The 27,203-nt window shown below is 38.4% G+C and overlaps 1 protein-coding gene across 2 annotated transcripts; it reads left to right on the forward strand.

Annotated features, from left to right (window-relative positions):
- Positions 1-6,032: 6,032 nt before the first annotated feature.
- On the forward strand, positions 6,033-26,687 carry LOC125412377 (cytochrome P450 2J3-like). Of its 2 annotated transcripts, XM_087904854.1 has the most exons (9): positions 6,035-6,396; positions 11,331-11,493; positions 14,262-14,411; positions 14,782-14,942; positions 17,373-17,549; positions 19,709-19,850; positions 20,292-20,479; positions 20,569-20,707; positions 22,926-26,687. In XM_087904854.1, the coding sequence occupies exons 1-9, from the start codon at positions 6,187-6,189 to the stop codon at positions 23,102-23,104; spliced, it is 1,509 nt and encodes a 502-aa protein (XP_087760980.1). In that variant the 5' UTR covers positions 6,035-6,186; the 3' UTR covers positions 23,105-26,687. The 2 variants fall into 2 exon arrangements, with proteins under 2 accessions (XP_048309063.3, XP_087760980.1); XM_048453106.3 differs by lacking the exon at positions 20,569-20,707 and having other exon boundaries at positions 6,033-6,396.
- The last annotated feature ends 516 nt before the right edge of the window (positions 26,688-27,203 follow it).

A 27,203-nucleotide genomic window follows, 5' to 3' on the forward strand; every position in this document is an offset into this window, starting at 1 on the left:
AAGACCAGATAAGCAAATTAAACAGACCTATAACTGCTGAAGAAATAGAAACAGTAATGAAAAGTCTCTCAACTAAAAAAAAAGCCCAGGACCAGATCGTTTCTGCTCAGAATTCTACAAGATTTTCAAAGAATTAATACGAATACTCCTCAAATTATTTCATACAATAGAAATAGAAGGAACATTGCCAAACTCCTTTTATGAGGCTACAATTATGCTGATACCAAACCACATAAAGTCATTACTAAGGACGAAAATTACAGACCAATCTCACTCATGAACATTGATGTAAAAATACTAAATAAAATATTGGAAATTCAAATCCAAGAACACATTAGAACCATCATCTACCATGATCAAGTCAGCTTCATTCCAGAGATGCAGAAATGGTTCAATATACAAAAATCTATCAACGTAATCCACCATTAAACAAACTGAAAAATAAAAACCATATGATCATCTCTTTTGATGCTGAAAAAGCTTCTGACAAAATACAACATCTTTTCCTGGTAAAGGTCTTGGAGAGAGCAGGGATACAAGGAACATACATAAACATAATAAAGGCAATATACAGCAAGCCAACATCAAACAAAATGGAGAGAAACTCCCAGCAATCCCACTGAAATGAGGAACTAGATAAGGTTGTCTACTCTCTCCATATCTATTCAACATTGTTCTTGGGGTCCTAGATAGAGCAATAAGACACCAAAAGAAGATCAAGGGGATACAACTTGAAAAAGAAGAAGTCAAACTCTCGCTATTTGTTGAAGATATGATAGTTTACATAAGCGACCCCAAAAATTCTACCAAGAAACTTCTACAACTGATAAACACTTTCAGTAATGTACCAGAATACAAGATTAACTCGAACAAATCAGTAGCCCTCCTGTACACAAATGATAAATGGGATGAGAAAGAAATCAGAGAAACATCACCCTTCACAATAGACACAAATAGCATAAAATATCTTGGAATAACTCTAACCAAACAAGTGGAAGCTTTCACCTGTATGACAAGAACTTGAAATCCTTGAAGAAAGAAATTGAAGAAGACACCAGAAAGTGGAAACATCTCCCCTGCTCTTGTGTCGATAGAATTAACATAGCAAAAATGGTAATCTTACCAAAAGCAATCTACAATGCAATGCCCATCAAAATCCCTGCAAAATACTTCACAGACCTTGAAAGAATGGTAACCAACTTCATATGGAAAAGCAAAAACCCTGGATACCCAAAACAATCCTACACAATAAAGGAACTTCTGGAGACATCACAATCCCTGACTTGAAACTCTACTACAGAGCTACAGTACTGAAAATAGTCAGGTATTGGCATAAAGACAGACATGGGGACCAATAAAACTGAATCGAATTATTAATTCACACACCTTCAAATTTACCTGATTTTTGACAACGAAGCAAAAATTATCAAATGGAAAAAAGCTATTTAATAAATGGTGCTGGCATAACTGGATATCAACACAGAGAAAAATGAAAATAGATCCATATCTATTACCATGCACAAAACTCAAGTCCAATAGATCAAAGACCTCAACATAAAGCCAGCCACACTGAACTTTATAGAAGAGAAAGTGGGAAGTATACTTGAACACATTGACACAGGAGACTACTTCCTAAATATAACCCCAGTAGCACAGACACTAAGAGAAACAATTAATAAATGGGACCTCCTGAAATGGTAAAGCTTCTGCAAATCAAAGGACACGGTCAAAATGAGAAAATGACAGCCTACAGATTGGGGAAAGATCTTCAATAACCCCACATCAGCTAGAGGTCTGATCTCTAAAATATACAAATGACTCAAGAAATTGGTCATCAAAAGAACAAACAATCCAATAAAAAAGAAAATCCAGGCAAGATATATGACTATATATAGACAAGAGCCCAGAAATCATATAAAGTGAGCTCTACTCACAGGCTGATTAATTCTAAAATTAATCTTTCAAATTCACCTCTTAAGTTTGTCAAGCAGAAAGCATTTTAGTAATTACATTCCTTCCATTTGTTTTCCTGAGATAGAATATTTTGGTCCTCTGAAACACCGACTTAGAGAAGAAAAGAATTTGTTTTGCCTGATACTTCCATAGGATAAAGTTTGTTATAATAGTGAAGGCACTGCACCAGAAGAATGAGACTCATTCACTGGGCAATATGAAGGCAGTCAGACCATACATTATCTTCACACAGGAAGCTGAGAAAGAAAATGGCAAGTGGAGTCACGTTGAATTTATACAAATCCACCTACAGCAACTTACTTGTTTTAGCAAGGGTTCATCTCTTAAAGGACTCCTAAAAGACTCAAAGCATTCATACAGACACACACACACTCACACATACACACACAGAGAGAGAGGGGGCAGTTAGATCAGGTATGCCAAGAATAGCAATTTTAAAAATATTTTCAAAAATAAATGCATAAATGAAGTGACTAGAGTGTTGCTGTAATTCAGGAGTGCCAAGACAGGGAAAAACAATACTTTCTATGGTTACACAAATGTCAGTAGAGATTTCCTCGATGTACTGGTGAATGGGTGTCTCTGTAAAGAATTTTCCTCTCTGCCTCTTCTGCAAGGCTGATTAACTGGTTAGAACTGCAATGATTGTGGAGAGGTTAAAGTGCTGTAAGCCCAGGCCAAGATATAAATGAACTTTAGTGCCCTTCGTAGTCACCAATAACCTACCTTTGTATATGACCGAAAATGAAAATTTCGGAATATGTTAATAGAACAGACTAGTGACTTATGCCAAACAAAAAGCTGAGATTATCACCACATGGCAACATTCTCTGGATCTCTACCAGATATTTCTGAGGGGGTCCATCAATGTATTTGAAGAGTCCCATGGTTTGTGATTTCTTTTGTTACTATAACACATCGTGAAATTGTTACCTCATGGGAACATGGAATTTAATGTTAACTGACTTTGTGTGCCTAAGACATGGTCACCCATGTCCAGAATAAACTGTATCCTACCCTTTGTGGTGAGATTTCTGTTTTGTGCCAACAGTTATGGTGCCCAGATGTGGAAGCCTCCTCACTGGATGAGACAGGCACCAATATGGATCCCCTCTATCCAAACTGCCAGTGTTATCTCCTCATGTGGATTTTGATGAATGCTTTCCTTGGCTCTAAATTTACTTGATTTGTTCAACAGTAAAAGAAATGTGGCTATTTTTAGATTTGTATTTTGCCTATCATCCTCTGACTTCTTCATTCTTTATCTCCAAGAGAAGCAAAATCACTGTTTCAAAGAGATGTTTATTGCATAGTTTAAGATAAAAACAAAATAGAGGACATCCCATGCTATGCTTTAACATCATCAAGGCTTCATCTCACTGGAAGCTCTCTCACCTCTATTTGGATATCTTAGTCTCCCTTTGAGGAGCTCTCTTTCTCTTAACCCTTATGCTTAAGTTTTCATTAAAAGACTTTTTACTATACCACAAGACAAAAATCCTGATTTGGCACGCGTTTGGTTTTGGAAAGTCTAGGGGAGCTCTCCAGGCTGCTGGAGATGACAATGCACAGCCATGTCTCTGTCCCAACTGGGGTTTGTAGGGGCTCAGGCCAGACTCCAACTTGAAGGATAGTTGATGAGTTTGCCTGATCATCACTCAGCTTATCTGCCTTGCTAAGCATGGCTTACAAGTTACCTGAGGTTTCCATATAGTGTTGAAAAATACCACTGGAACTAAAAATAGAAATCTAGACTCATCCATACCCTATTCCTGAGTTGATAAAATAATATGTGACTTTTATAGGGGAGATCTTCAGAAAGGTTATGCTCACAAATGTCCCAAGCAACTCTCTTCCTTACAAGAGAGCATCCTGAGACACAAAGGAGGCTGCTTGACAAAGAAGTACATTCAGACATTCTGAATTTATATCACATTAGGAAGGTTATATCTCCCCTAAATTATTCAAGGGCATTTCTGCTCCTGTGCTTCCTTTAATGTCTTCTCTGTTTTGTGGAAATTTAATTGCTTAGACAAGGGAGACTCTACCTGCTTCCCCACCTCCATGATTTTCTGAGAAGGGGCTGACTCAAAAAGTTAAAGGTCAACATAGGAGAAATCAGACTCAGTGCATTTTGATTCCTTAGGGGCTAAAACTTCAGCTGTCTTTAGACTTTGTACTATGTGAAGATTAGGATCTTATCATGGTGGGGAACTTAGCATGTGTTTCTAAGAATATCAGTGCCTGGGAGCACTCAGGATGTCTAGACAGAAAAGTAGCCACCTAAGCATTGGTGATGACCAGGTAAATATGGGGCAGACCATCTTTATGTAGACGAGGACAAAATACAGGTGAGATTGGTACTAAACATGTAGCTGATAGCTGGTCTATGATGCTATTTTCTGTTTAGTTCCACTTCTTTCAAAAATATGCAAGCAGGTATGGGAAATGGAGGTCAGTTGACTACAAATTAAACGAGTAAATGTTCTTTGTTTGTTCATTTTAACTAAAGTAACATTGAGGGTGGTAATTTTTCTGTAATGACACTTCATCCTCAGATGATTAGATCTAAAAATAGGAAAGGATATTGTCTTAAGTCAACATGATAAACTTGAACTTTTCATCATTTTACTCAGCCTTCCGCTTATTATAAAAAGATAGGAATATATGAGCTTTCTACTTGATAAATATACTGGGCACACCTGCATTGCATGTAATTCTGCCTAGTCTAAGATACATATTTCCACATGCTGTTTTTGTCCCACATAAAAACTGATAAATCCTGTGGTCATTTCAATTTTTATTTATTTGTGTTGAGTACTGATATAGGCATATATACTAATATACTGATATATATGCATATACATAGGATGCTCAATTAAGCTGCACAAATGCATATTTATAAATGTGAGCATTTGAACTATTTTTAAAAGACTTGATGAATGTGTGCTGCCTTATACGGGTAGGCTAAAGATCTTCAAGCTTATTAAAATAGTATTTGGGGTCTATTAAGTGTTTTTAAAAAACCTTAAAATGTTATTTGTTTATATAAAACACCATTCATTGGAATTAAAGACTAATGTTTCACAAAGCTATAAAATTTAATATTAATACACACAGATTTTGATAAGGATTTTCTTCCAAAAGATGATATAATGAAAAAATTGATTAAAATTTATTTCAATTAAGCAATGGTCATGGGAAAAATAAGAAATTACATGGAATACAATACTTTATGTTAATCAGAATTCCTCTTAGCAATATATCTTAAAAATACTTATTAAAATAGTCTCCAAAAATATTCTTAACATATAAATAAAAATTCTAATAAATGCTCTTACTGAGCTGTAATACACGTAAAACAGATTTCTTTTCAAAGATCTTATTTTTAAATTTTTCTTTTCGTGAATAGGATTTTGAGAGATAGAATCACAACAGTCACATTCAAAACCTTAGTATTTCAAAGTTCTTATCTCTTCCAATTTAAACTGGAGGAAAAACATTATTTTAAAACCAGTCTGTCAGTGACTGCTCATCCTGCCTAAAGCCTCTTCACTGCTCAGGCTAATTTCTGTGTCTTTAAAAATAAAGATTTCTGCTTAATATTGGCTCATACTTTTAAGAGGATAAATTTGCAATTAGCAGTTGCTTAGAGCTACGAAAATAAAACCAAATGGTGTAACTTTAGAGCTAGCAAGTTACAGAACTAAATCAAAGCTACAAAAATCAGATTTTACAACAAAGAATCACCTTCAGTTACAGCTATGTCCGTCCATGTATGAACTGTCTACAGCTACGTGGGTTTTTATATCCTGTACATAGTACCAAAGTTTATAAGTAAGTGTGAATTATAATTACCAAATTAAACATTAATTCTTTTCAGTGCCTAGTGTCACTGTCATTTCAAGGGAAAAGCAAAAACTCCAAAGATCTATCGAGTTAAGCTTGCAACAGGGCAGGGTAGAGAACTCTGACCACTAGGGGTAGGTCCTGCTCCAACTGGAAGGAGTGGCTAAGCCCTCTGTTTACAGTGGGAGGGTTGGACCTATAAGGGCGGGGTGTCTGTGCTTTCTGGTTTTAGGACCTCCAAGGAATGTGGAGGGGTGTGATCGGAAGTGGACTGGAGTAGATTATTTGAGAATCCTATAAGGCTAGGAGTCCTGAGCCTCAGCTCAGACCCTCATTCCTCTGAATTCCTCTTGGATATCAACCATGCTCGCTGCCGCGGGCTCCCTGCTGGCCGCCATCTGGGCAGCGCTCCATCTCCGGACTCTCTTGCTGGCTGTTGTCACATTTCTGTTCCTGGCTGACTACTTCAAAAGCCGGCGCCCCAAGAACTACCCGCCAGGGCCACGACGCCTGCCCTTCATAGGCAACTTACTGCAGTTGGACATGGAAAAGCCGCACCTGGCGGTCCAGCAGGTAGGAAGTTACAAGATTGTCTGGCTGTGGGCTGACCTAATCCTGAACTAGTGGATCTGGCACTTCCGGGGACTAGGAGAGCAGGGGCGGGCAGGGTTCCAAGGTTCGTGTTCCTGGTAGCTGAGCCCAGGACACATAGCTTCTAAACATGCACTTTTAAGAAATATGCAGCTAAGCAGGGCAGTTGTGGCGGATCTCTGTGAGTTTGAGGCCAGCCTGGTCTACAGCGCGAGTTCCAGGACAGCCATGGCTACACAGAGAAGCCCTGTCTTAGAGTGAGGTAGGGAGGGAGGGACTGAGGGCCAGAGGAGACAGAAGAGGGAGGGAGATGTGATTTGAATTCTTTAAATACATCCAGGTCTGTATTTAATAGTAAACGATGATAGAGACAGATATATCCTGCTGCTTTAAGAAGTGAGTGTAAAGTCCAGGTCTCAGCTTAGTTGATTAAAGTGCTTCTCAAGAAAAAAAAAAAAAATTGAGGGGGGGAAGGTGGGGGAAGGGTGTGTTCTACTTCTCTTGACTGAAGTTTGGTTTAGCTGTTAGCTCTCTCTTACTGAGCCATAGTTTTTTGTGTTTTTTTTTTTTTACATCCTTGCTGAATGCTGACTTACTGATGTTATCAGTTACTAAGAAAGCCACAATTTAGTGTCCAGGTCCCCTGGGAGAGTGACTATGTCTCCACTGAGTTCTGAAAGCTCTCCCTGATTAAATTGGGAAGTTTGTTCTGTGTAAACAGTGACATTTAAGACTGGCAGGAGCTATTTGATGACTTAACTGTGGCTTCGTAATGTCCCTCCTTATCCAGAGAAAATTTGTTTTTCCTGAATTTTCTCTGATCTCTTACACCCTGCAACCTCCTCTTTGGTCAGTATGTGAAAGGCATTTGCTTTTCAGTTCTTTTATTTAGACCTAAACATAATACTAAAATTGCATTCATCTGGACTGCATATACTTGAGCGATTTATTTATTATTCAAGTTTCATCATTAATTGGGAGAGATAGAACATGTCTCTTTACAATTTACATGTAAGCATTAAATGTTTTATTGTTTTGTGGTTTGTTTATTTGCTCTGTTTTCATTCTTTCATTTTGGCTTCCTATCCTGCCATGGGTATCTTGGACACTCTCCGAGTAGATACCTTTTTATTCATCTTCTCTCTCTTTACATCTCTACTATTGTCCCCGCAGCATTGGTTTCCACGCAGCTCATGAGAGTTTGCTAACACCATTTTCCATGTGAAGTGCAGCGACTACAAACATTGGAGAGCCCTCTCCCCTGTATGATGCACTGCCCCAGGTGCTGTCCCCACTCACTGAGACCCACATCCCACACTGCCCTGCTCTTCAGTGTCAGTGCAGCAGGAACTCAAAGGCACAGGAGTCTGTTGTCTTTGTGCTTACTCATCCTCCCATAGCTGTCTCTTTTCTGACCTTTCAAGTTCATCATTTCCTTTCTGACCTCAAGCACTTTCTTCTTCCATTCCTTCAGAGGAGACTGTAGCAGAAGGAAACCTCTTAGCTGCACCCCTCCTCAGAATGCCTTTCCCCTCTCTCCCACACTGTCTTTCCCCTGATTGTAGACAACTAGGTTGACAATGAGAGGCACTCACATTTTTAGATGTTCTCCTACTCCTTGCTGGCCTTTGTGGTTTCCATATAAGTATTAAAGGTTTTTGTTTTGTTTTGTTTTTGCTTTTTGGTTATTTGCTTGTTGTTGTTTTGTCTCTCTGCTTTCGAGAGATTCAGTTTCCATGTTGATTGTGGTGGTTTTGCATTATTTGGGGCTTTATGCTGTTGGAATCTACAAGGCAGGCTTGCATTTTGCCAGACTATGAAGTTTCCACCATTTTCCAAGTGTTTTCTCATCTGTACATCCTCTTTCCTGTTTTCGGGACACTGGTGCACAGCCATGACATCTATGGTGCTGGGTCTTGCTGTTTGCCATTGGCTTTCTCTGCGCTGTGCATGGGAGAGCTGCCTCTCACCTCCGCACTGCTTCTCTGCCAAGTTCTGCTGTGCAGCTCTCCACAGACGCCATGGCAGCTTCTGTTCTCAAATCGATCTCTTTTCTGCTTATCTTTCTTTTCTCTGTTAAGATTTCCCACTATTTGGAATTATTTTATAATAGCCACTTTGAAATATTTATTTCCCCTCTTTCGAGCCTCTGTTCTATCTCAACAAAGTTGAGGTTCTCTTTTTTCTTAGTGAATGAACTAAGCAATGTCAGACTGGGCATTTTGTGTAATGTGCTGTAAAACTGATGCACAGACTAGGTCCATGCTTTACTTGTACAGGTAGCTTTAGAGAGTCTCACTTTTGTGAGTGGCATTTCAAATGGAAATTTCAGAGTTTGCATTGCAAATCAGAATAACCCCAGTTCCTGCTTGCCAAGTCTGCCTCCTTAATCTCAGCAGCATGAGCAAGAAGGAAGATGGCTGAAACTGAAGGGCCTCATCAGTATAGTGCAGCTGCAACTCACCAGAGGAAGGTAAATGCCAGCGATCTTCCCACAATTGTTCCATAGGGAAGAGATGTCCTTATTGCTGCAAAAAAAAGGGTGGGAAGGAGAATTCTCCCCAGACTTCTTTGGAGATTCTCTTCACAGCAGTTCAGCTGTAGAAGTCACAGTTCACCTCACAGGCTAAGCCCAAGAGACACATAGCAAGTGACAAGATGTCATACATGAACCCCATCACTGAAACCCCTTGTGGGGTCCCATTTGATGGTGTTCGACTCCGGGACATAGAAGCAAAAACTTAAAACAATCTCGGGCCTGATGAGACTCACTTTTCTTGTTCTTTGGCAAAACGGAGTAAACTTTGGTGGGAGGTTTGCTTCTCTCAAATACTATCATAAGTTACAAAAATAAAAAAAAAACTGCTTTTATTTAATCTTCCCAGAGTTAAAATATTTGATCTATATCTTGCTACACAGTCATATGAGGTTGGCTGATACGTTGGTGTCACAGAATTAGGTCATGTTGGCACTGAGGCTGGAAACATCACGCCAGCCCAGTAATATTTTATTTCTTTATTTTGTATTTCCCATGGGTTTATATTTTGATATCTGTGTATAACCAAATAACTTTAAATAAATATTAAATTAAAAATAAATTTTAATTCTTGCTATGAGTAAATAATTCCCACATGCTGAAGCATGGCTTTCCCTTTGGGGTTTATGCCCCCTTCATTCACCCTCCATGATAAGCACACATAGAGTCACGTTAGCAAACATCTCTTAGCATTCCATTTTCCACTGTCAAGGACAGGAGTAATCTGATTTCCCCAGGTTGCTCAGTGGGATAATGGCAAAACAAGTTCTTGAACATACATGATTTGACTCAATACAAAAACTCAATATATATATCCTAAAGAATAAAATGGCTTTTAATAACTAGATGTGTTTCCTCATGGACTCATTCACTAAAGAGACACTAAACAAAGGCTTAGCATGACAGGCACAACACAGGACAGTCTATGGTCCAATGAGTCCTATGGATTCTGCTAATCAATTCTGATATCATATGAAATCTACATGGTTGGACAGCTCTGGGCCTAGCCTTTGATAGAATGATGCCACCCATTGTGCTGTGCCTAGAAAGAATGTTTAACAAGCGTCTAGTGAAGTAAAGGGGTGGACATTTTAGATCAGCTTAGGTGATATTACTCTAAACAGATGGGGACAGTGAAGATGGTGACTCTTTGTTGAGCACGTGGGAACTCTACTTTCCTCCATCTCATAGTTTCTTAGCTTTCTCTGTAGTAGTTCATAGAACTATTACAGGAATATTACATAAATGAATGAGAAAAAGTCTTGTCAGGCTGAAGTGGGCTGTGATATACAACTTAGATATTAGCATGTACTTCAATCTAGCTGTAACGATGGGACCCCGACATACAATGGTCCTGAATATGCCTCTTATGATCATTGTATGAATAAAATTACTCAATAAATTCCAAGTCACTGTTAGGATGTCTTCTATGAGTTGAAGCTCATTCCATTTTCTTTCTTTTCCTTTTATTCACCTTTTACATATTATCAGAGCAGACTCCTGAGAACCCAGTTTGAGTTTTACACATCAGAAAGGATTTTTGTGACATGAATGCTGCATGAGCCCATCAGCACTGTCTCTGGGTTCTGCCCCTCCATCTTTTGTTGCTTCCATTACCAGAGCCCTCTTCTAACTCACAATCTAATATTTAAATAGCCACAATTATTTTGCTATTGCTTCTGTTATTATAGCTATTTATACAAGAAAGCCATCAACAGATATTTTCATTACTGTGAATTCCATTCTTGCAGATCATAAAGGTTGTTCAGTGGGTAAGGGCACTTACTGAAAAACTTGGTAACCTGAATTTGATCACTTGGACTCACATGGTGAGAGGAGAGAAAAGACTCCCCAAAGATGTCCACTGACATACACATGTGCAACACCACCCTTCACCTACAACATATGCACACACACACACACACACACACACACGAACAATTAATGAATAAAATGATGTAAAAATAATTTTTCTTATTCTGTGCTACATACAGCAGACTTAAACAGACACACCTTGGTCTTTACCAGTTAGCATACTCTGTGTTCTGCCTGTCCTAGACTGCAGAATGGGGAGTTAGAGAATTTGCTTATTTACATAGATCTGTGTACTAAAATCTTCATACAGGGATACACTCTATAACATCATCCACTCATTGGTTCATGTTAATGAGTTTCTGTGGGTAAATCTCTCTCTTGAAGCTGATATGAGCTTAGGACAGTTGAAAGAAAGATAATCAAAACCATTTCCACATGACAAGGTGTATCATTCACATGAAAATAAAGACTTATTAATATATTACCATTTGCTACAAATATATCTACCATCCTTGGAAACAGAGGTATGAGCACACTCTCCTCTAACTACTGAAATATATTTCAGCTTGTGAAGAAATATGGGAATGTTATCAGTCTGGATTTTGGAATCATGTCTTCAGTGATTGTAAGCGGTCTGCCTTTAATCAAAGAAGCCTTGACACACCTGGAGGAAAACTTTATGAGTCGCCCTCAATTTCCTATGCAAAAACATGTCTTTAATAAAAACGGTAAGACTTTCATGTGTTGTCAGATATGCATTGTAATTTTTAAGATACATAAAAGACACCTATATACCTTATGTATCCATCACTCTCATAAGCCAACACCTTCATGAAATGACATCATTAATGGGCGCTGGAACCACATTGCTTGAATGAAAGCACTCATAAGATGGTTTATAGTGTGTCCTAGTAGAGACCGGGTAAACCACATATTTGGAAAATCTAATTCTATATACTTTGATAGGAAGTAACCATATCACACTAACACAGCCAGAAACTGTGCTCACTTTCATTTCCTCGTGTCAACCCTAGGAAAATGGATGTAAGTCAGCTTTTCCTTTCTACTGCATCTTGCTTATAGCTGCTTATGCTGTATCATTAAAGTCATGAGGATCTCGAGGCTACTAGCCAACTTTATAATTTGTTAGTATGAATACTTTATATTATTGTCAAACAAAGTCATAAGCTGATAAAGTATTTGAAATCTATTAATCCAACAAAACAGCCTCTTAGACCCTTTCTAATTACTCTTCGGAATAATTCTTGGTCAATTCACTGTGTTGTCTATTGTAAGAAGCACGGTGCTAGACATCTGACTTTAGTTACTTTGCTGTGATGAAATACCATGACCAAAAACACTTGGGGAGGAGAGGGTTTATTCGACTATGCTTTCATATACACTGTTCATCCCAAATGAAGCCAGGACAGAAACTCGGGGCAAGAACCTGGAGGCAGCAGCTGGCACAGAGGCCGTGGAGGAATACTGCTTTCTGTCTTGCTCCTCCTGCTTTATTCAGCCTGCTGTCTTATAGAAACCAGGACCACCACCCAGGGTTAGCAGCAACCTCATGGGTAGACCCTCCCACACCAAGCATTAATTAAGAAAATGCCCTCCAGCGTGGCCTACAGCCCTATCTTCTTCTATTTTCTCAATTGAGGCTCCCCACTGTAGAATAAATAGCTTGTGTCACAGTGACATAAAACCAGTCAGCACAGTAAAAGTTAATGCTATGGTTTAAACAGTAAAGCACTATCAATGCAGAAGGCTTTTAATCAGAGATGTCTAAAATTGTATGAGAATTCTGGAAAATCTTCTCTGAGTAAATGATAGTCATTTAATGACCTAAAAGAATAATTAGTCAAGCGGATATAATATCCTTGAAAGGACGAAAAGGAGAGATGTCTTGAGGAATGGAAAGACATCCAGTGTTGCAAGCACGGTATTTAAAGGGCATAATTAAGCTCTCTTGGTACTTCTGAGCTCCATCAGAAGAGCACAGGCAGTATTTGCTAAATGCTGATTTTTATTCTAACAGCCAGGAAAACTTCTGAGTGGTTTTGAGCAGAGGGGATCTTAGGATATCAGGTAGAGAGAGGAGGAAAGACATTAGGAAACGTGTTTTAGATATGAATGGTGGACGCTTACACTCTCCAGTTGCTAAACTAGACTGCGAATTAGACCAGGGTGATGGCATTGAAGCCTTATAAACACAAGTCCAGACATGTCAAAACGATGCCAAAATGACTCCATGATCTAGACACCAGAAGAGCAGGATGCTGAGAAAACTCCACTAGCAGTTTGATGGCTAACCTTGGTTGTCAATTTATCTACATTTGGAACCAACTAAAATCCTCAAAACTGGGTAAACAAATGAGGAGTCTTGCTTCTTTGGAATATTTGAGGTGAGAAGACCTACCCTAAATCTGCATCACTGGAGATCAGAAGACCCACTCTAAATTTGGGCCACACCTTCTGGTTGCAGCCCATATAAAAGGACATGGAAAAAGGAAGCTTTTGCCTTTTGTTTTCTTGCCCTTCTTCTCACTGGCAAGTTCATCTATCCTGCTGGTGAAGAATTCCTTCACTGGTATGAGAATCTACTTTTCTAGGATCCCAGTGTATGCAGAAGACTAGCTGAGACATCCAGCCTCATATGGTGAACAATCATAGCATTATTGGCCTTTCCATTAAGAGTCAGCCATTTTTAGACTCTTATACGACACTAATAAATATTGCTTTAATAAAAGATCCATTTAGTAAAAGATGCATTTCTATTCCTTCTAGTCCTTAGGAGCAGTGGTTCTCAACCTTGGGACCACACCCTCTTGGGGGTTGAACAACTCATTCTCAAGGATCTCTAAGACTGTTGGAAATATCAGATATTTACAGTATGATTCATAACAGTATCCAAACTACAGTTGTGAACTAGCAAAAAAAAAAAAAAGTACATGACAACACGAGGAACTGTATTAATGGTTGCAGCATCAGGAAGGTTAAGAGCCACTGCTTTAGAGAACCAAAACTAGTACAGATTGGAGTACCAGGAGTGGTTTCTGGCATTTAGTTTTACATAGATGACAATATATGCATATTAAACACAAAGTTTAGATGCTTTGCTTCTCGGGAGAATTAGATTTGATCACCTCATTAACTACCTAGTTACCTTCTTCCTTAAAATTTTACTTTAAACTTGCATCTCATTTTTCTATCCATTGAAATAGATCTAGAATCTTCTGGTACTTACTTTTGGGTTTTTCTAAGAGTATTAAAATTAAAGAATATATTAAAAATACTGACAAAGCAGTGATATTGTAAGCCACCAGGAGATGCTAGCCATTATGTTCCTTGCTTTCTGCTATTGTCTCTCTCTAGACAGCTGTCAAATCCGTTATTGGCCCTTTCTCTTTCCATCTTACATGTGACCATCCCATTTGTCAAGTAGTTTTAAATCAGAATCACAATGCCATAACTCTGTATTTTTGCTTCTTTCCAGGACTGATCTTCTCCAGTGGCCAGACATGGAAGGAACAAAGAAGATTTGCATTGATGACACTGAGGAACTTTGGGTTGGGAAAGAAGAGCATAGAGCAGCGCATACAGGAGGAGGCCCAACACCTTGTGGGGGTCATAAAAGAGGAGAAAGGTGGGCATTCCACAGGGCAGGTGTGGGAGTCTCTGGCCCTCTCATTCATTAAATGCTTTCTTCCTAAGTATCTAAATGTTTATCCTGGACTGTGCACTGTGCTGAGCATTGAGCACTGACCAGTGAACATGTAGCCATAACCTTACCCCAGAGTTTGCAGCACAAATGGTCATTGACTCACTGATGACTTAAGGCCTGGTCATCAGTCTGGCTTCTCAAATATTAACAGATATTTTTGGTGTATGTTAAACCTCATATCAAGCTAATCCAGAGCCTCGTACATAGCTCTCTGATATGTATGTTTCTCTGTCACATGGCATTAACAAACCACTATCTTTGAAATATGCACTTTGTCTTTATCTACCTCCAGGACAGCCTTTCGACCCTCACTTCAAGATCAACAAAGCAGTTTCCAATATCATTTGCTCCATCACCTTTGGTGAGCGGTTTGAGTACCATGACAGTCAGTTTCAGGAGCTGCTGAGGTTAATGGATAAGGCCACGAGTTTGACTTCCTCAAAGATGGTCCAGGTAAGCATTCTAGTTTCTTTTATTATGGGAGAAAATTGAACTGGGGCTAATTCGAGTACAAATAGGTTCTTTCTTTTGATTTCCATGAATATTTGAAGCTAAAATATGTCTTTGAGTTGAGTTTGTTACTAATTTATCTCTTGATTTGGATGTTTTCAATAAAAAAAAACTTGCTGTGTACAAAAAATGTTTCTAATATTTTAATGAAATACCAACATTTATGTGGGATCTATGCATGCCCAAATGATGCTCTTTTTAAAAGAATGGAGATATTTATTGTTGATTTTGCCTTTATCTCTCCCATGTGTCTTCATTCCTCATATGCAAACCACAGGCATACTTTCCAGCTATCCTCCTCTGTATATATTCTCTTTGTTAAATTGCTGTCATTGTCCATTAAACATTTCTCAATGGTTAGACATCCAGTTGTTTCTAAGTTAAAATTTGTATTAATAACACTATTGTGAATATTTTAATTGTTCATGCTGTTACATCCACTCACTTTTCTTGTGTTTTCACTAAGACATAAACCTTTACCCCCACGTTGTTGGTTGGCTGTCCCTGTGCTCATTCCTGTACAAATGTTCCTCTTAGAATTGCCTTAGATGTCTCAGAAATGGTCTGGTAGGTTGAGCTTTCATCTTTATTTAGTTCTAGGGTCCTGACATTTTTCTCCATGTTTTTTCAATCAGCTATTGTTCATTCAAGAATTTATTTTTTAGTCTCTGTATTTCTATCCTTTCTGTAGTGTTTCTTGGTATTGATTTTTAGTTTTATTATACTATGGTCTATTTAGATATGGATGATTATTTCATTCTTGTGTATTTGCCAAGACTTGGTTATTTTAGAGAAAATTTCAGGTGCAGCTAAGGAGAAAATATTTTTTCTTTCATTTGGATGTAATTCTCTTCAAATGTCTGTTAAATCCATTTGATTTACGGTACAGTTCAGCTCTGAAGCGTCTCTGTTGGTTTTTGCTTGGGGTGACCTATTCAGGAATGGAGTGGAGTACTGACATTACCATAATTATTTCATGAGAATCTGTCTAAACTTTATTTTCATTGTTAATTGTTTTATGAAATTTGGATTCCCAAGTTATGATGCATGCATATTTACAATTGTTCTAACTAATGAATTGTTCCTTTTATGAATGTATAGTGTTCTTCAATATCTCCTCAAGCTAATTTTGAATAACTTGTTTCCAGTTTCTGTTTGCTTCCTGGATTTACTAATGTATTATGGAGAGAGGTTAAGTAGTCATGGTAATTATGTCAGTGGTTTCGTTGTTTTGTTTTGTTTCGTTTCGTTTTGTTTTGTTTTCCTGGTTGCTTGGATTACTTGGATTTTACTTTACCTCAATTACTAATAAGGATTTGCTTGTTTACTATGCCAGACATGATGGATTTCTTCCTGGTCCTTCTTTATCCAGCTGTTCTCATACCGTTTATTCTTCCCTGTGCTCTCATAATTGAGACTCATCTTTCTTCCTTAAGTGTCCAGCCCTCACTTAAGTATCTTTTTCAGTGCTGTCTTGATGGTCATTTTAGTCACTGCATGTCAGTGGGAATATTTCCATTAGAACTTAATTATTTAAATTTAATTACTGTTCTTTTTGCAAGATGTATTTGTCGGTGTGGATGTTGGTCTTGTGCAAGCAGCACCTTTAATAACTGAGCCATCTCCTGGGATAAATCCCTTACAACGTTAAAAATTACTTCTTTGATTTATGGTTTTGATCTACTATGTTGTTCCTATTTCGTCATGTTTATTTGGGGATCTAAATAACTCTTGCATTTGCATGTCTTTTTGCTTTTCTAACTTTGGAAACTTTCTGTTATATTTTCATTGAATTCGTTTTCCATCCCTTTACTTTTTAGTTGAGCTTCTGAAATAAAATCCTGTGCATATCTAGGTCTCTTGATCATATCACAGTTCTTCATTCTGCCTGTGGTCATTATTTCCATTTTTTCTTGCTTATCTTGGAGTGCAGCTTCTCATCAGCAATTCTCCCTTCTGAATCTTCTCTGCGGTGGAGACTGGTGGTATTTTCTGCTTTGTTTTTTTTATTTGTTTTGTCTTGTTTTGCTTTTGGTTCAGCTTTAAAATGTCCAAAACTTTTATTTCTTGTTTGTTTTGATGAAATCTCAGTTTCTTTGCTGTATTTTTTTCTGTTCTGCCCAATTTTCACCTTTATACTGGTTCTCTCCTACTACCCCTGTTTCCTCCACTCGGCTGACTTTCACCTCTAGAACCCACACTGGACTCCTTTGCTTCTTTGTATGTCCTTTCTATCTCTGATCATGTTGATCAGAAAATGCTTGGACATCCAACATTTGACATATTTCAGGATCCTGGGAGGCATCAAAAATATATACTCTCTTGAAATAGAAAGTGACATTAAATTGTTTCCATGACCTTCTCCCTAATTAGCTCTATAACATCTTCCCATGGATAATGAAACATCTTCCTGGATCACACCAAACAACAATGGATACCTGGAGACAATTGAAGTCATATGTTTCTGATATAGTTGAAAATCACCGCAGAGACTGGAACCCTGATGAGCCGAGAGACTTCATTGATGCTTTCCTCACGGAAATGACCAAGGTGGGGAAGACAATGCCTGTGTTTTCTTACAGAAAGGGTGGTGTAGAATAACTTCCAATTGATTGAGCAGCAGGCTAGCACAAAGGTAGGGTTTAAGCATAGCAGAGATTTATTCTCTCATAGTTCTAGATCAGTCCTGTAATCCTGCCAGCCAGGCAGCAGACTTTGGGAAACAGAAGAAACGTCATTGTCTTGTGTCTCCCATCTCCTAGGGGACATTGATGTTTGTTGCTGTGGTTCCTTGCTCCATCTTCAGTGCTGAGATTATATCATCTCTTTCCTTTCTGATCCTTTTACATCTCATTTCTCCTGTTCTAACCCTGGAAGCCCCTCTCATACAGATAACTCAGGATAACCTTTCCTCCTGAAATGGATCATACCCTCAAGATCTATTTTTGTGCATTGAGTAGCATGCCATGGTGGCAAAGATGACAAGATGAACATCTCTGTAGATCATTCCTTAATCCAGATTTTGAAGTAAAATGCAGGAGTAATGTTTTATAAATGCATGGTAATATAACCTTGGTTTGTTGGGGAGTTTTAGAAATTAAGGGTTCACTACCATTTGGCTAGAGGTCCTGGAAATGCCCAGATTCTTCCTTATTATTTCTTTTCGTGGTCCTTCTCTTATATCTGAAAAAGATATATGTTAAATACAAGTAGCAGTTAAATTTCAGAGCTTTATTTTGTTATGAGTTCATCCAGGGCTGGTTACCCTCCCCAACTCAAACCCCACTGAAACAGACAAACTTCAGCTAAGTAAGTGGTAGAGTTTATAATTCATATATAGCTGAGGCACACACCTTTCCCTGGACTCCATATGAACACTATTTTATAATAGACCAAGGCAAGAAGAAACTGAGCGAACATATTAGTAAACTTTGTATTAGTGTGTCAACATTATATGGGAGCAACAACTGAACAAAGCAAAAATGTCATCTGGCCAAGTTTCAGAACATTTCAGTTCAACAAAGTGAATGGTAAAGCAGCTCAACTCATGGGGTAGAAGGGTAAGGTGGAGGCTTTCACATCACTGTTCATTAGGAAACTGCAAGTAAGGAAAGAACCACAAGTTTGGTGTAACTCTAGGATCTACCATCCCTCCAGTCAGCTAAATGTTCTCTTCCTATCTCTAAGAACTTCCCCCAAATATTATCAGTGCAAGGAACCAGTATTTAAAACATGAGTGTATGGGAGAACACGTTGAATTAAATCACACTGTAAAATGTAGAATCCTATTAATTTGAGTAGGCCTCTGGAAAATACATATCACTAAATCTGTCAGAGAAGCTTCAACTCTCTGGATTATGGTCTCCTCCTCTGTCTGGGTCACAATGGTAAATGTGTGTGTGTGTGTATTATCTTTTCTCTTATTTCATCTTCCTGACATAATATTGATTTAAACAAATTTATGCCTGGAGGAGAAGGCAAATCCTTTACCATATGAAGTACAGGTTTGAGAACAACAACATTTAGAGCTATATTAACAAACTGATGCTTCTAGAGGAAGTGAGAAAGGTGATGTTTGTCATAAAGAACTATTGATGGAATCATTGTGGTTTTGACTTTGAAAGATGATGCATGTAACATGAGGGCCAGCTTGTTGGGGTTTCTGTCCTGCCCAGTACCCCACAGCCGGCAAGTCCCAAAGAAAATCATACAGAGGACTCCATAAGATTATAAACTGATTGGCTCATTAGCTCAGGCTTCTTGTTAACTCTTGTAGTTTATATTAACCCATTATTCTGATCTATGTTAGCCAAATGGCTTGGTACCTTTTCTAGCTGTCAGCTCACATGTTGCTTCTTAGGTGGTCTGGGCAGGAATGGGGGCGGGAGCTTCCTCCTCCCTAGCCTTCTCCTATTCTCATTGCCCCGCCTCTATTTCCTGTCTGGTTGACCTGTCTATACTTCCTGCCTGGCCAATCAATGTTTTATTAGAATACATGATTGACAGAATACAGACAATTCTCCTGCACTAGATACAGATTTGAGAATCAATGAACACAGAAAATTTTCTTTCTGGTATCAGCAAAGTCAGCTGTTGTATATCAAGACAGCATCACTCTGAATGACTTAATGCAATTCATTCTCAGTGGATCAGTGTTATGAGACAATCACAAATTCTCTGATTGAACAAATACACACTGTCTTTTCTAGCACCCTGACAAAACTACTACAAGTTTCAATGAAGAAAGCCTCATCTGCAGCACTCTCGACCTCTTCTTTGCTGGAACAGAGACAACGTCCACGACCCTGCGCTGGGCTCTGCTCTACATGGCTCTCTACCCAGAAGTTCAAGGTGAGATGCGGTGACAGCATTTAACCAAGGCAGAACGGGTTCAGAAGACAGAATGGGAAAGTGGGAAGAGGAGGAGCATATGTGATGCGATGTGAGACTCTGCATGTAGATAAAAACCAAAGTGTACTGGTAATAATCTATCCAGTAAAAAGTATTTATTTATTGAAGTCTGAATAGACACTGAGATGAGCTTAGCCATAGACATCCTGATTATCTCTTCAATATGTATGGAAACTCATAAGTATGCTGTAGGCGTGAAGAAAGTTATAGAGTTTACAGTTTTCTAAATCTGGTTTTCTAGGGGGTACAGAACTTTATTTCCTCAAAATCCTGATATTAGATAAGATAAAAAGCTTATACATTTTTGAAAGACAACTTTCTCTATCTTTAGAAGAAAACATTAAAGTTTAAAACTTAATGGAGCCTCCCATTTCCTTGAAGAAAAAGTACAGGCTGAAATTGACAGAGTCATTGGACAGGAGAAGCAGCCCAGCCTGACTGACCGAGACTCCATGCCCTACACCAATGCCGTTGTCCATGAGGTGCAGAGGATGGCAAATATTGTCCCTCTAAATGTTCCCAGGGAAGTGACAGTAGACACTACGCTGGCTGGATTCTACCTGCCAAAGGTAAGTAGGCAAGGAATGGAAGTCTGTTAACCACCAAACCTCTGTGTGTCTAGTCCACACGTTACTTGAGTCTTTGCTGCCTTCCCTAGGGCACCATGCTTCATACCAATTTGACTGCACTGCACATGGACCCCAAAGAATGGGCCACCCCAGATATCTTCAATCCAGAGCACTTTTTGGAGAATGGAGAGTTTAAGAAGAGAGACTCTTTTCTGCCATTCTCAATGGGTGAGTTGTGTTGAGCAGGAGAGGGTTCAGAGCTCCACCTTATCCCTTCTCTTCTTTCTGGAATCCATACAGATGGACCTTCCCATATATCTCCATTTTGCAGCTGGTTTCAGTCAGTACCCACATACACACACACACACACACACACACACACACACACACACAGTGTCAATCCCTCCTTGTTTCTGATGGAGATTTCAACTTCCTCTGTTCTATTTTTACCTCACTGACAACACAGTCCTAATCCGTGCTTTTGCTGAGAACAACAAAGCTACATTCCTGCCATTGTGTAGACATTTTGAGTTCTTTTTAAGAGATGGCTTCTTACAATGTAGAGAGCTGAGTTTCAGTGTTTTTAATTGTTAGATAGTTTAAATTGGTGTTTGTTTACATGAATAGGCTTCTGTCCCATGAACAATCCCTGAATAGGTCTTATCTTTCTAAATTGGACCCCCGTTGTTAAATGTAGTTAGTACATGTATCTGCTGCACCTGACACACAGAAAAGGAAATGCAGTGATGACTCTTTCTCCCTTGTGCTTTCTGTCAGGCGTGTGATTAAAGACTTCAGTGGCAGTGGTGTGGAATCAATAACCAAACGTTCTGGTATATTCTAGATATTGGTTTATGTATGTAATTTGGCAATTCTTTAATTTCATATCTGTGTTCTAACCTTTAACCAACAAAACAAACAACCTAAGAGCAGGAAAGTGTGGGACAGGTGATGTGGGACAGAGCAGCCCCTGGGAGCACGTGTCCCACTGCTGCCTTCCAAGCTGCAGTCAGTGAGCCCTGCAGAGAAAAGGACACAGACCTAGGCAAATGTGCTTCTCCCGGAGTCAGTGTCCACCAGGTTTCCTCACACAGAAGCTGTGTTTCCTAACACTGTCTGCAGAAGGTGACAAATGCTGCACAGAAGGCACTGAAATGCTTGATATGATCATTACGTTTGCCTGATTACCTAAGGCAGTGTCGCTTCTCGTGATGCGGAGGCTCGGACTGGGAGGAGACTGCATTTGCCTGCACAGCTAGTGTTGATCCAGAGCTGGTGTTTCTTGAGGCTGGGCTGCCCTGGGTTTGCTCTGACCTCTTTGTCTTTCCATCTGGGACTGTCTGTCTCTTTGCTCACTGTTCATATCTCACTTTAATAGGAAATCTGATAAGATACAGAGACTCTGTCCGGTTCTCCTGTTTATAAAAAATTATAAAGACTTGAATATTTTACTTATTCTACTCTTCTAAGGTAACTCTCTCACACATTCAGGTATATCTCTCACATTTCTTTCCTACTGCCCTTACAGCAAACCCTCTGGACAAATATGAGTCACATTTTCAGGGTTACACAGCACTTCCTGAGTATACAATAAAAAACAGAGCCATAACGATCATGCAGTTTCTCTCTGGCTATGGAGGTCGCTCTGATTGTTCATGGTGAGTAAAGTAAGCTCTGAGTGATCAGGGTTCCCAGACAGAAAACGACATAGAAATTCAGGCCTTAAACAATAAACAGTTAGTTGGCTTAACCTTGAGGTTGCAAATACATCGAGAAGTCCCTTGCTGAGAAAGTTCTGTCTACTAAAGTTGTTTCATGCCTGATCTTGAACCAGCAATAAACACCTGGGAAATTGTCCTTGTATATTCGTCTCTAGGAGCTACCAGAAATTGATATCCAGAAACAACCAAATTATTTACAATATGTCCTGAAGTTTAAAATTAGCTGTTGTTGAGATTGAAAACACTATTACTTTGCTGTGTCAGTCTGAGTAATGAGAAGTATCCTATATGCCCAGTAGACGGAATATTTTCACGAGATAAACACACAAGCTGTGGGGAAAATGCCCATAGCTGACACATGAGAAAAACTACAGACAAAACCAACCAGTCATCTACAGCCAGTGACCCCATAGTCTTTTCCAAGCAGGGCTTCCCATCAGAGAGTTGTTAGGTCAATCTGTTAAATACTAACTGTCATCATCTGCGATATGTATATCATCACCTGTGACACCTCTCATTGCTATTGTCCCACTGAAGACCTTTGATCCTGAGTTCCAATTTCAGTGGAACATTCCACATTCAGACACGTATGAGACATAAATAAACAGCTGGACACAAAGCCCGGTGACAGGTTAAGATTTACAGAAGGTAAATGGAAATGCCAGTTCCTGAAGGTACTAATGCCAACTAAGAAAGTATCTCGTCTTCTGTTTCATTTCCTGCAGGAAAGCGAGCTTGCCTTGGGGAACAATTGGCCAGGTCTGAGCTCTTCATTTTCTTCTCTGCTCTTGTGCAAAAATTTACTTTCAAGCCGCCAGTCAATGAGAAGCTGAGCCTGAAGTTTAGATTTGGCATCACCGTGTCCCCAGTCAGTCACCATCTCTGCGCTGTCCCTAGACTGTGAAGTCAGAGGCAGAAAGAGAAAAGAGAAGAACAACTGGGCAATCCTCTGAGCCACTGGGGCTACTCGTATGTGAAGGGAGAGAAGGAAGGTGACTGGGAAGGATGGGAAGATTAGGGTACAGTTACTGGATCCATGTCCTGGACTGCTGTGTCCTCTAAATTGGTGGTGGATACGTCATCACTTATAAATCTTTTCATCTAAGAGTTACAAAGAGAATGGTGCTTTCCTCCTGTAAAGAAAGTGCTCATAAAAATGAAAGGTGGGTTAGAGAAAGCATGGAAATCATTAAAGTCAAATCATAAAATTGTACCTTCAGTTGGCTTCCTGCCTCCTTCATAAATGTGCACTGGCTTCTAGATGTTAACTTGGTTCATTGGAAAGTGGTGCAGAGACCTTTTCTCCATCTCATAGCCTGTGGAGGCTTGCTGAGAACAGAGCTATAGACACCTAGTTCTGGAAGGGTGTGGTTTGAGGTCATTTTCTTAGCTGTCAGTGGACTCTCCAAAACTAAAGAGAGCACAGGTCTGTCCTAAAAATGTAAGATTTTGATGCCAAAGATGAGACCAAATTTTACTTGGGCAAAAGTCCTGCTTCTGTGCACAAAGTGGATATATATTTCCCAAAATAATTCTTATATACTCAAATGCCCCACAGTGCAAGTTTATGCCAATAAATTTATAGGGTGGCTTCGGTCTACAATATGGAATAAGCAACTTATCAGATATTGCTCCATGGACTTGCGAGAGACATATGGTCTTATTCACACAGTTAATTTTTTTTTACTCAAAATAGAGTTGAAAATTACTTGTGAAATGAAGAGTATCAGCAAAAGCACACACTGAAAAATCTCTGTTCTGAACTATGGATGGATGCTTAAAAGAAATCCCACACTAGTTCAGAATTGAGAAATAGATGGTTATATATTTAGGGGTAGACTCATAAATCAGAATCCTCTGTTTGAACAGAGATCAGAAAACAAATCCTGCCACCAGAACAGAGAGGCCAGAAAAGTGGCCAGACGTCTGCTCTACGTTAGCATATATAGTATAAGAGGACATGCCCCAGTGGGCCTGTAACCACTAGCTGTAAGACTTCCTACAGCACCTCCCCCTTTTGTTTAAATAAGAGAGTTCTAAGCCTAATACAAAATTATATACAATAAGAACAAATAAATTCAATAATTATCCTATCCTAACTAGTTTAAGTCTTGTATAATAAATAACTTGGCCAAGTCGTGAGAGAAAAGTAACTAAAACTATCTAGTCTTCAACCCCATCAAAGATTCAAGAAGGGAAGTAATATTACTTGAGTAAGAAGAAAGTACAATCAAGCAACTATCAAAAATGTGCAACAAATGACAGAGACAACTGGCTACCTGGGAAACCACCCAAAGTCTCATTTGCAAGATTGAAACTAAGACCTAGAATAACTGACATAACATTTTAGAGGCAAGAAAATTTTCAAAACCTTCATATCTTGTCTTGGCAAGATTTGATCCTGCTTATCCGTTTCCGGATATCATGTATCTTGTCAGTGGTTGAGGCATAGGAATTTCTTTGCTCTAAGACCAGTTTTTCCAAAAAGAAAACAAGCTCCAAGTAGAATGTCTTTGGTGCTCAACATTCTCTCAGCAGTAGATCAGTGCTGCCAAGAGCAATTGTGTCTCACTTCAACAGAACCCTAAGTTGTTTAAATGCCATATTCTACAGCTCTTTGAAGTGGTTGAAGGTTACCTATCTATGTAGAATAAAATCTCTTTGTAAATAAAGAACCTGATTAGTCTAACTATAAGTATGACAAACATGGATGATTATTTATCTATAATCCTTAATACCTATATAACTTAAAGACTAAGACTTCATATTAGAATATTATAAAATAAACAATTATGCAACAAATGAGGACAATGACCTCAAAATATAAACAGTGTATAAGTACCTTCATCAGAGGTGGAAATGTACATTGCAATATGATAAATATATATCAATATATAAAAAATGTTTAAAGCAGAGGTAAAGCCATGCATGCATGCAATATTCAATGTAATTTAATTTTGTATTAATATACAAAATCTATACCAATGTAATTGCCTATAAATAATTACTCACAAGTATTCACTCTATTACTCACTATTATTATTATTATTAGTGTGAGTAAGCTTGTACTAATATATTATCCCATAGAATCCCCCCTTTTTTTTCAAAGAGATTCCTGAGCATATAAAATTCTCCCCCCACCCCCAACCCTATAGCAATTATAATAAACCCCAAAATAATGTTCCTAACCCTGAATACAAACTTTGTTGGGAGAGGGGACATCATCTTCTAGAATTACTTCCAGCTGTCATGGGGACAATGTTCTTTCTATGAGATCCTTGGAAAGTAAAATGATGGTTAAGTTCCAAGATTACTGTCTGGTATAATTGCAAATAGTCTCTGAGTATTTGGTATGGTTTTTCTGAGCTTCCTATTTGGAGGTATGGCCAGAATATTGTAAAAAAAAAAAACTGCACCATTTCAGCTAACCAAGTTGGAACCATGTTGAGCAGCTGATATCCAAAACAGGTCTTTTACTAGCACTATCAGCGTGATGACTTCATATCAAAAAGGTGGAGTTGTTGTGGGCCCCATCTTCTTCCTGGAAACTTCAAACATTACTGCAGGATAATACATTGTTCATTGTAGAAAACTAAAACATTATTTATATAGATATATACAGACATATATTCAATGAAAAGTACGATAGAGGCAAAACTAGATATGAAGAAAAGTAAAATTTTTTCTAAATTCTTTTTTATTTCTGTCCAATACCAAATGGCTCTTGACATGAGACAGAAACTCTGAATTTTTATTTTAACAACATATTTGAATTTAGAGAGGGACAGAGTCAGTGTCCAACTCCAAAGTTAGCTCTATATATTCATAAAAAATATATACATATATGCTAATGTATATGTTTTAACATTTGTACTTATGAATCATATTCAATTTTCTTGATGATCCTTATTGGGTAGTTATTTTTCCAACTGTTAACATCCTTACCATATGTATGGTTGTCACCATTGTGGATGAGCTGTCTTTTCGCTTTTTCAAGAGGTTTCTCCTTTTCAAAGTGAATCTTTATTAATTGTGATGGTATCATAGTTTTTCTTCTCCTCTGGAAACAAGAGCAAAAACCCTTCCCCAATGTAGCAAATCTGACTTCCATTTGAGGGCGACACATCCTTGAAATAAACCGGTTGGTTTAAATCAGAAGACTTTTCTATTATCCAATGTCTCTCTGCTGCTGTTGTTCCTTTCTCATTAGCATAAAGAAAATTCAAGGTTAATAAAGCATTATGTAATCCATTTCTGGGGGCATTTTCCACTCCTTTCTGTTTAACATATCCTTTATAGTTTGATATGATCTTTCTATAACTGCCTCACATGTAGTATTGTGTGGTATACCTGTAATATGCTTAATATTATAATAAGCAAAATTTTCTTTCATTTTTCTAGAGACGTATGCTGTATCATTATCTGTCTTTATTTGTGCAGGTATACCCATGATGGTCATAACTTCTAATAAATGTGTGATTACAGAATCAGCCTTTTCTGAGTTTAAAGCAATTGACCACTGAAAACATGAATAAGTCTCAATGGTGTGGTGTACATATTTTAATTTTCCAAAATTTGCAAAGTGGAACACATCCATCTGGTAGATTTCATTCCTTTGGGTTAGTCCCTGCAGGTAGCGGTGTTTGGTTATAGAAAGACCAAGAAGGGCATCTCTTTATAATCTCCTTAGCTTGTTGCCATGTAATAGAAAACTTTTTCTTTAAATCTTTGCTATTGAAATTATGTTTTTTATGAAATTCTGAGGCCTGCAACAGGCTTCCAATCAACAATTGATCAATTTATGCATCACCTTGTGCTAGAGGACCTGAAAGACCCAAATGAGATTGAATGTGTGTTATGTATATAGAACAAAGCCTATTCCTGATTATGTCTTGCACCTGGATAAATAATGAGGTCAATTCTGTAAAATCTAATTTAAATTCAGTGGATTCAATATGAAAGATAACGTTCTGCATATTGTGAATCATTAACTATATTGGAGG

This window comes from Myodes glareolus, chromosome 3, assembly GCF_982192425.1.
Source record: "Myodes glareolus chromosome 3, mMyoGla1.1, whole genome shotgun sequence".
NCBI lineage: Eukaryota > Metazoa > Chordata > Mammalia > Rodentia > Cricetidae > Myodes > Myodes glareolus.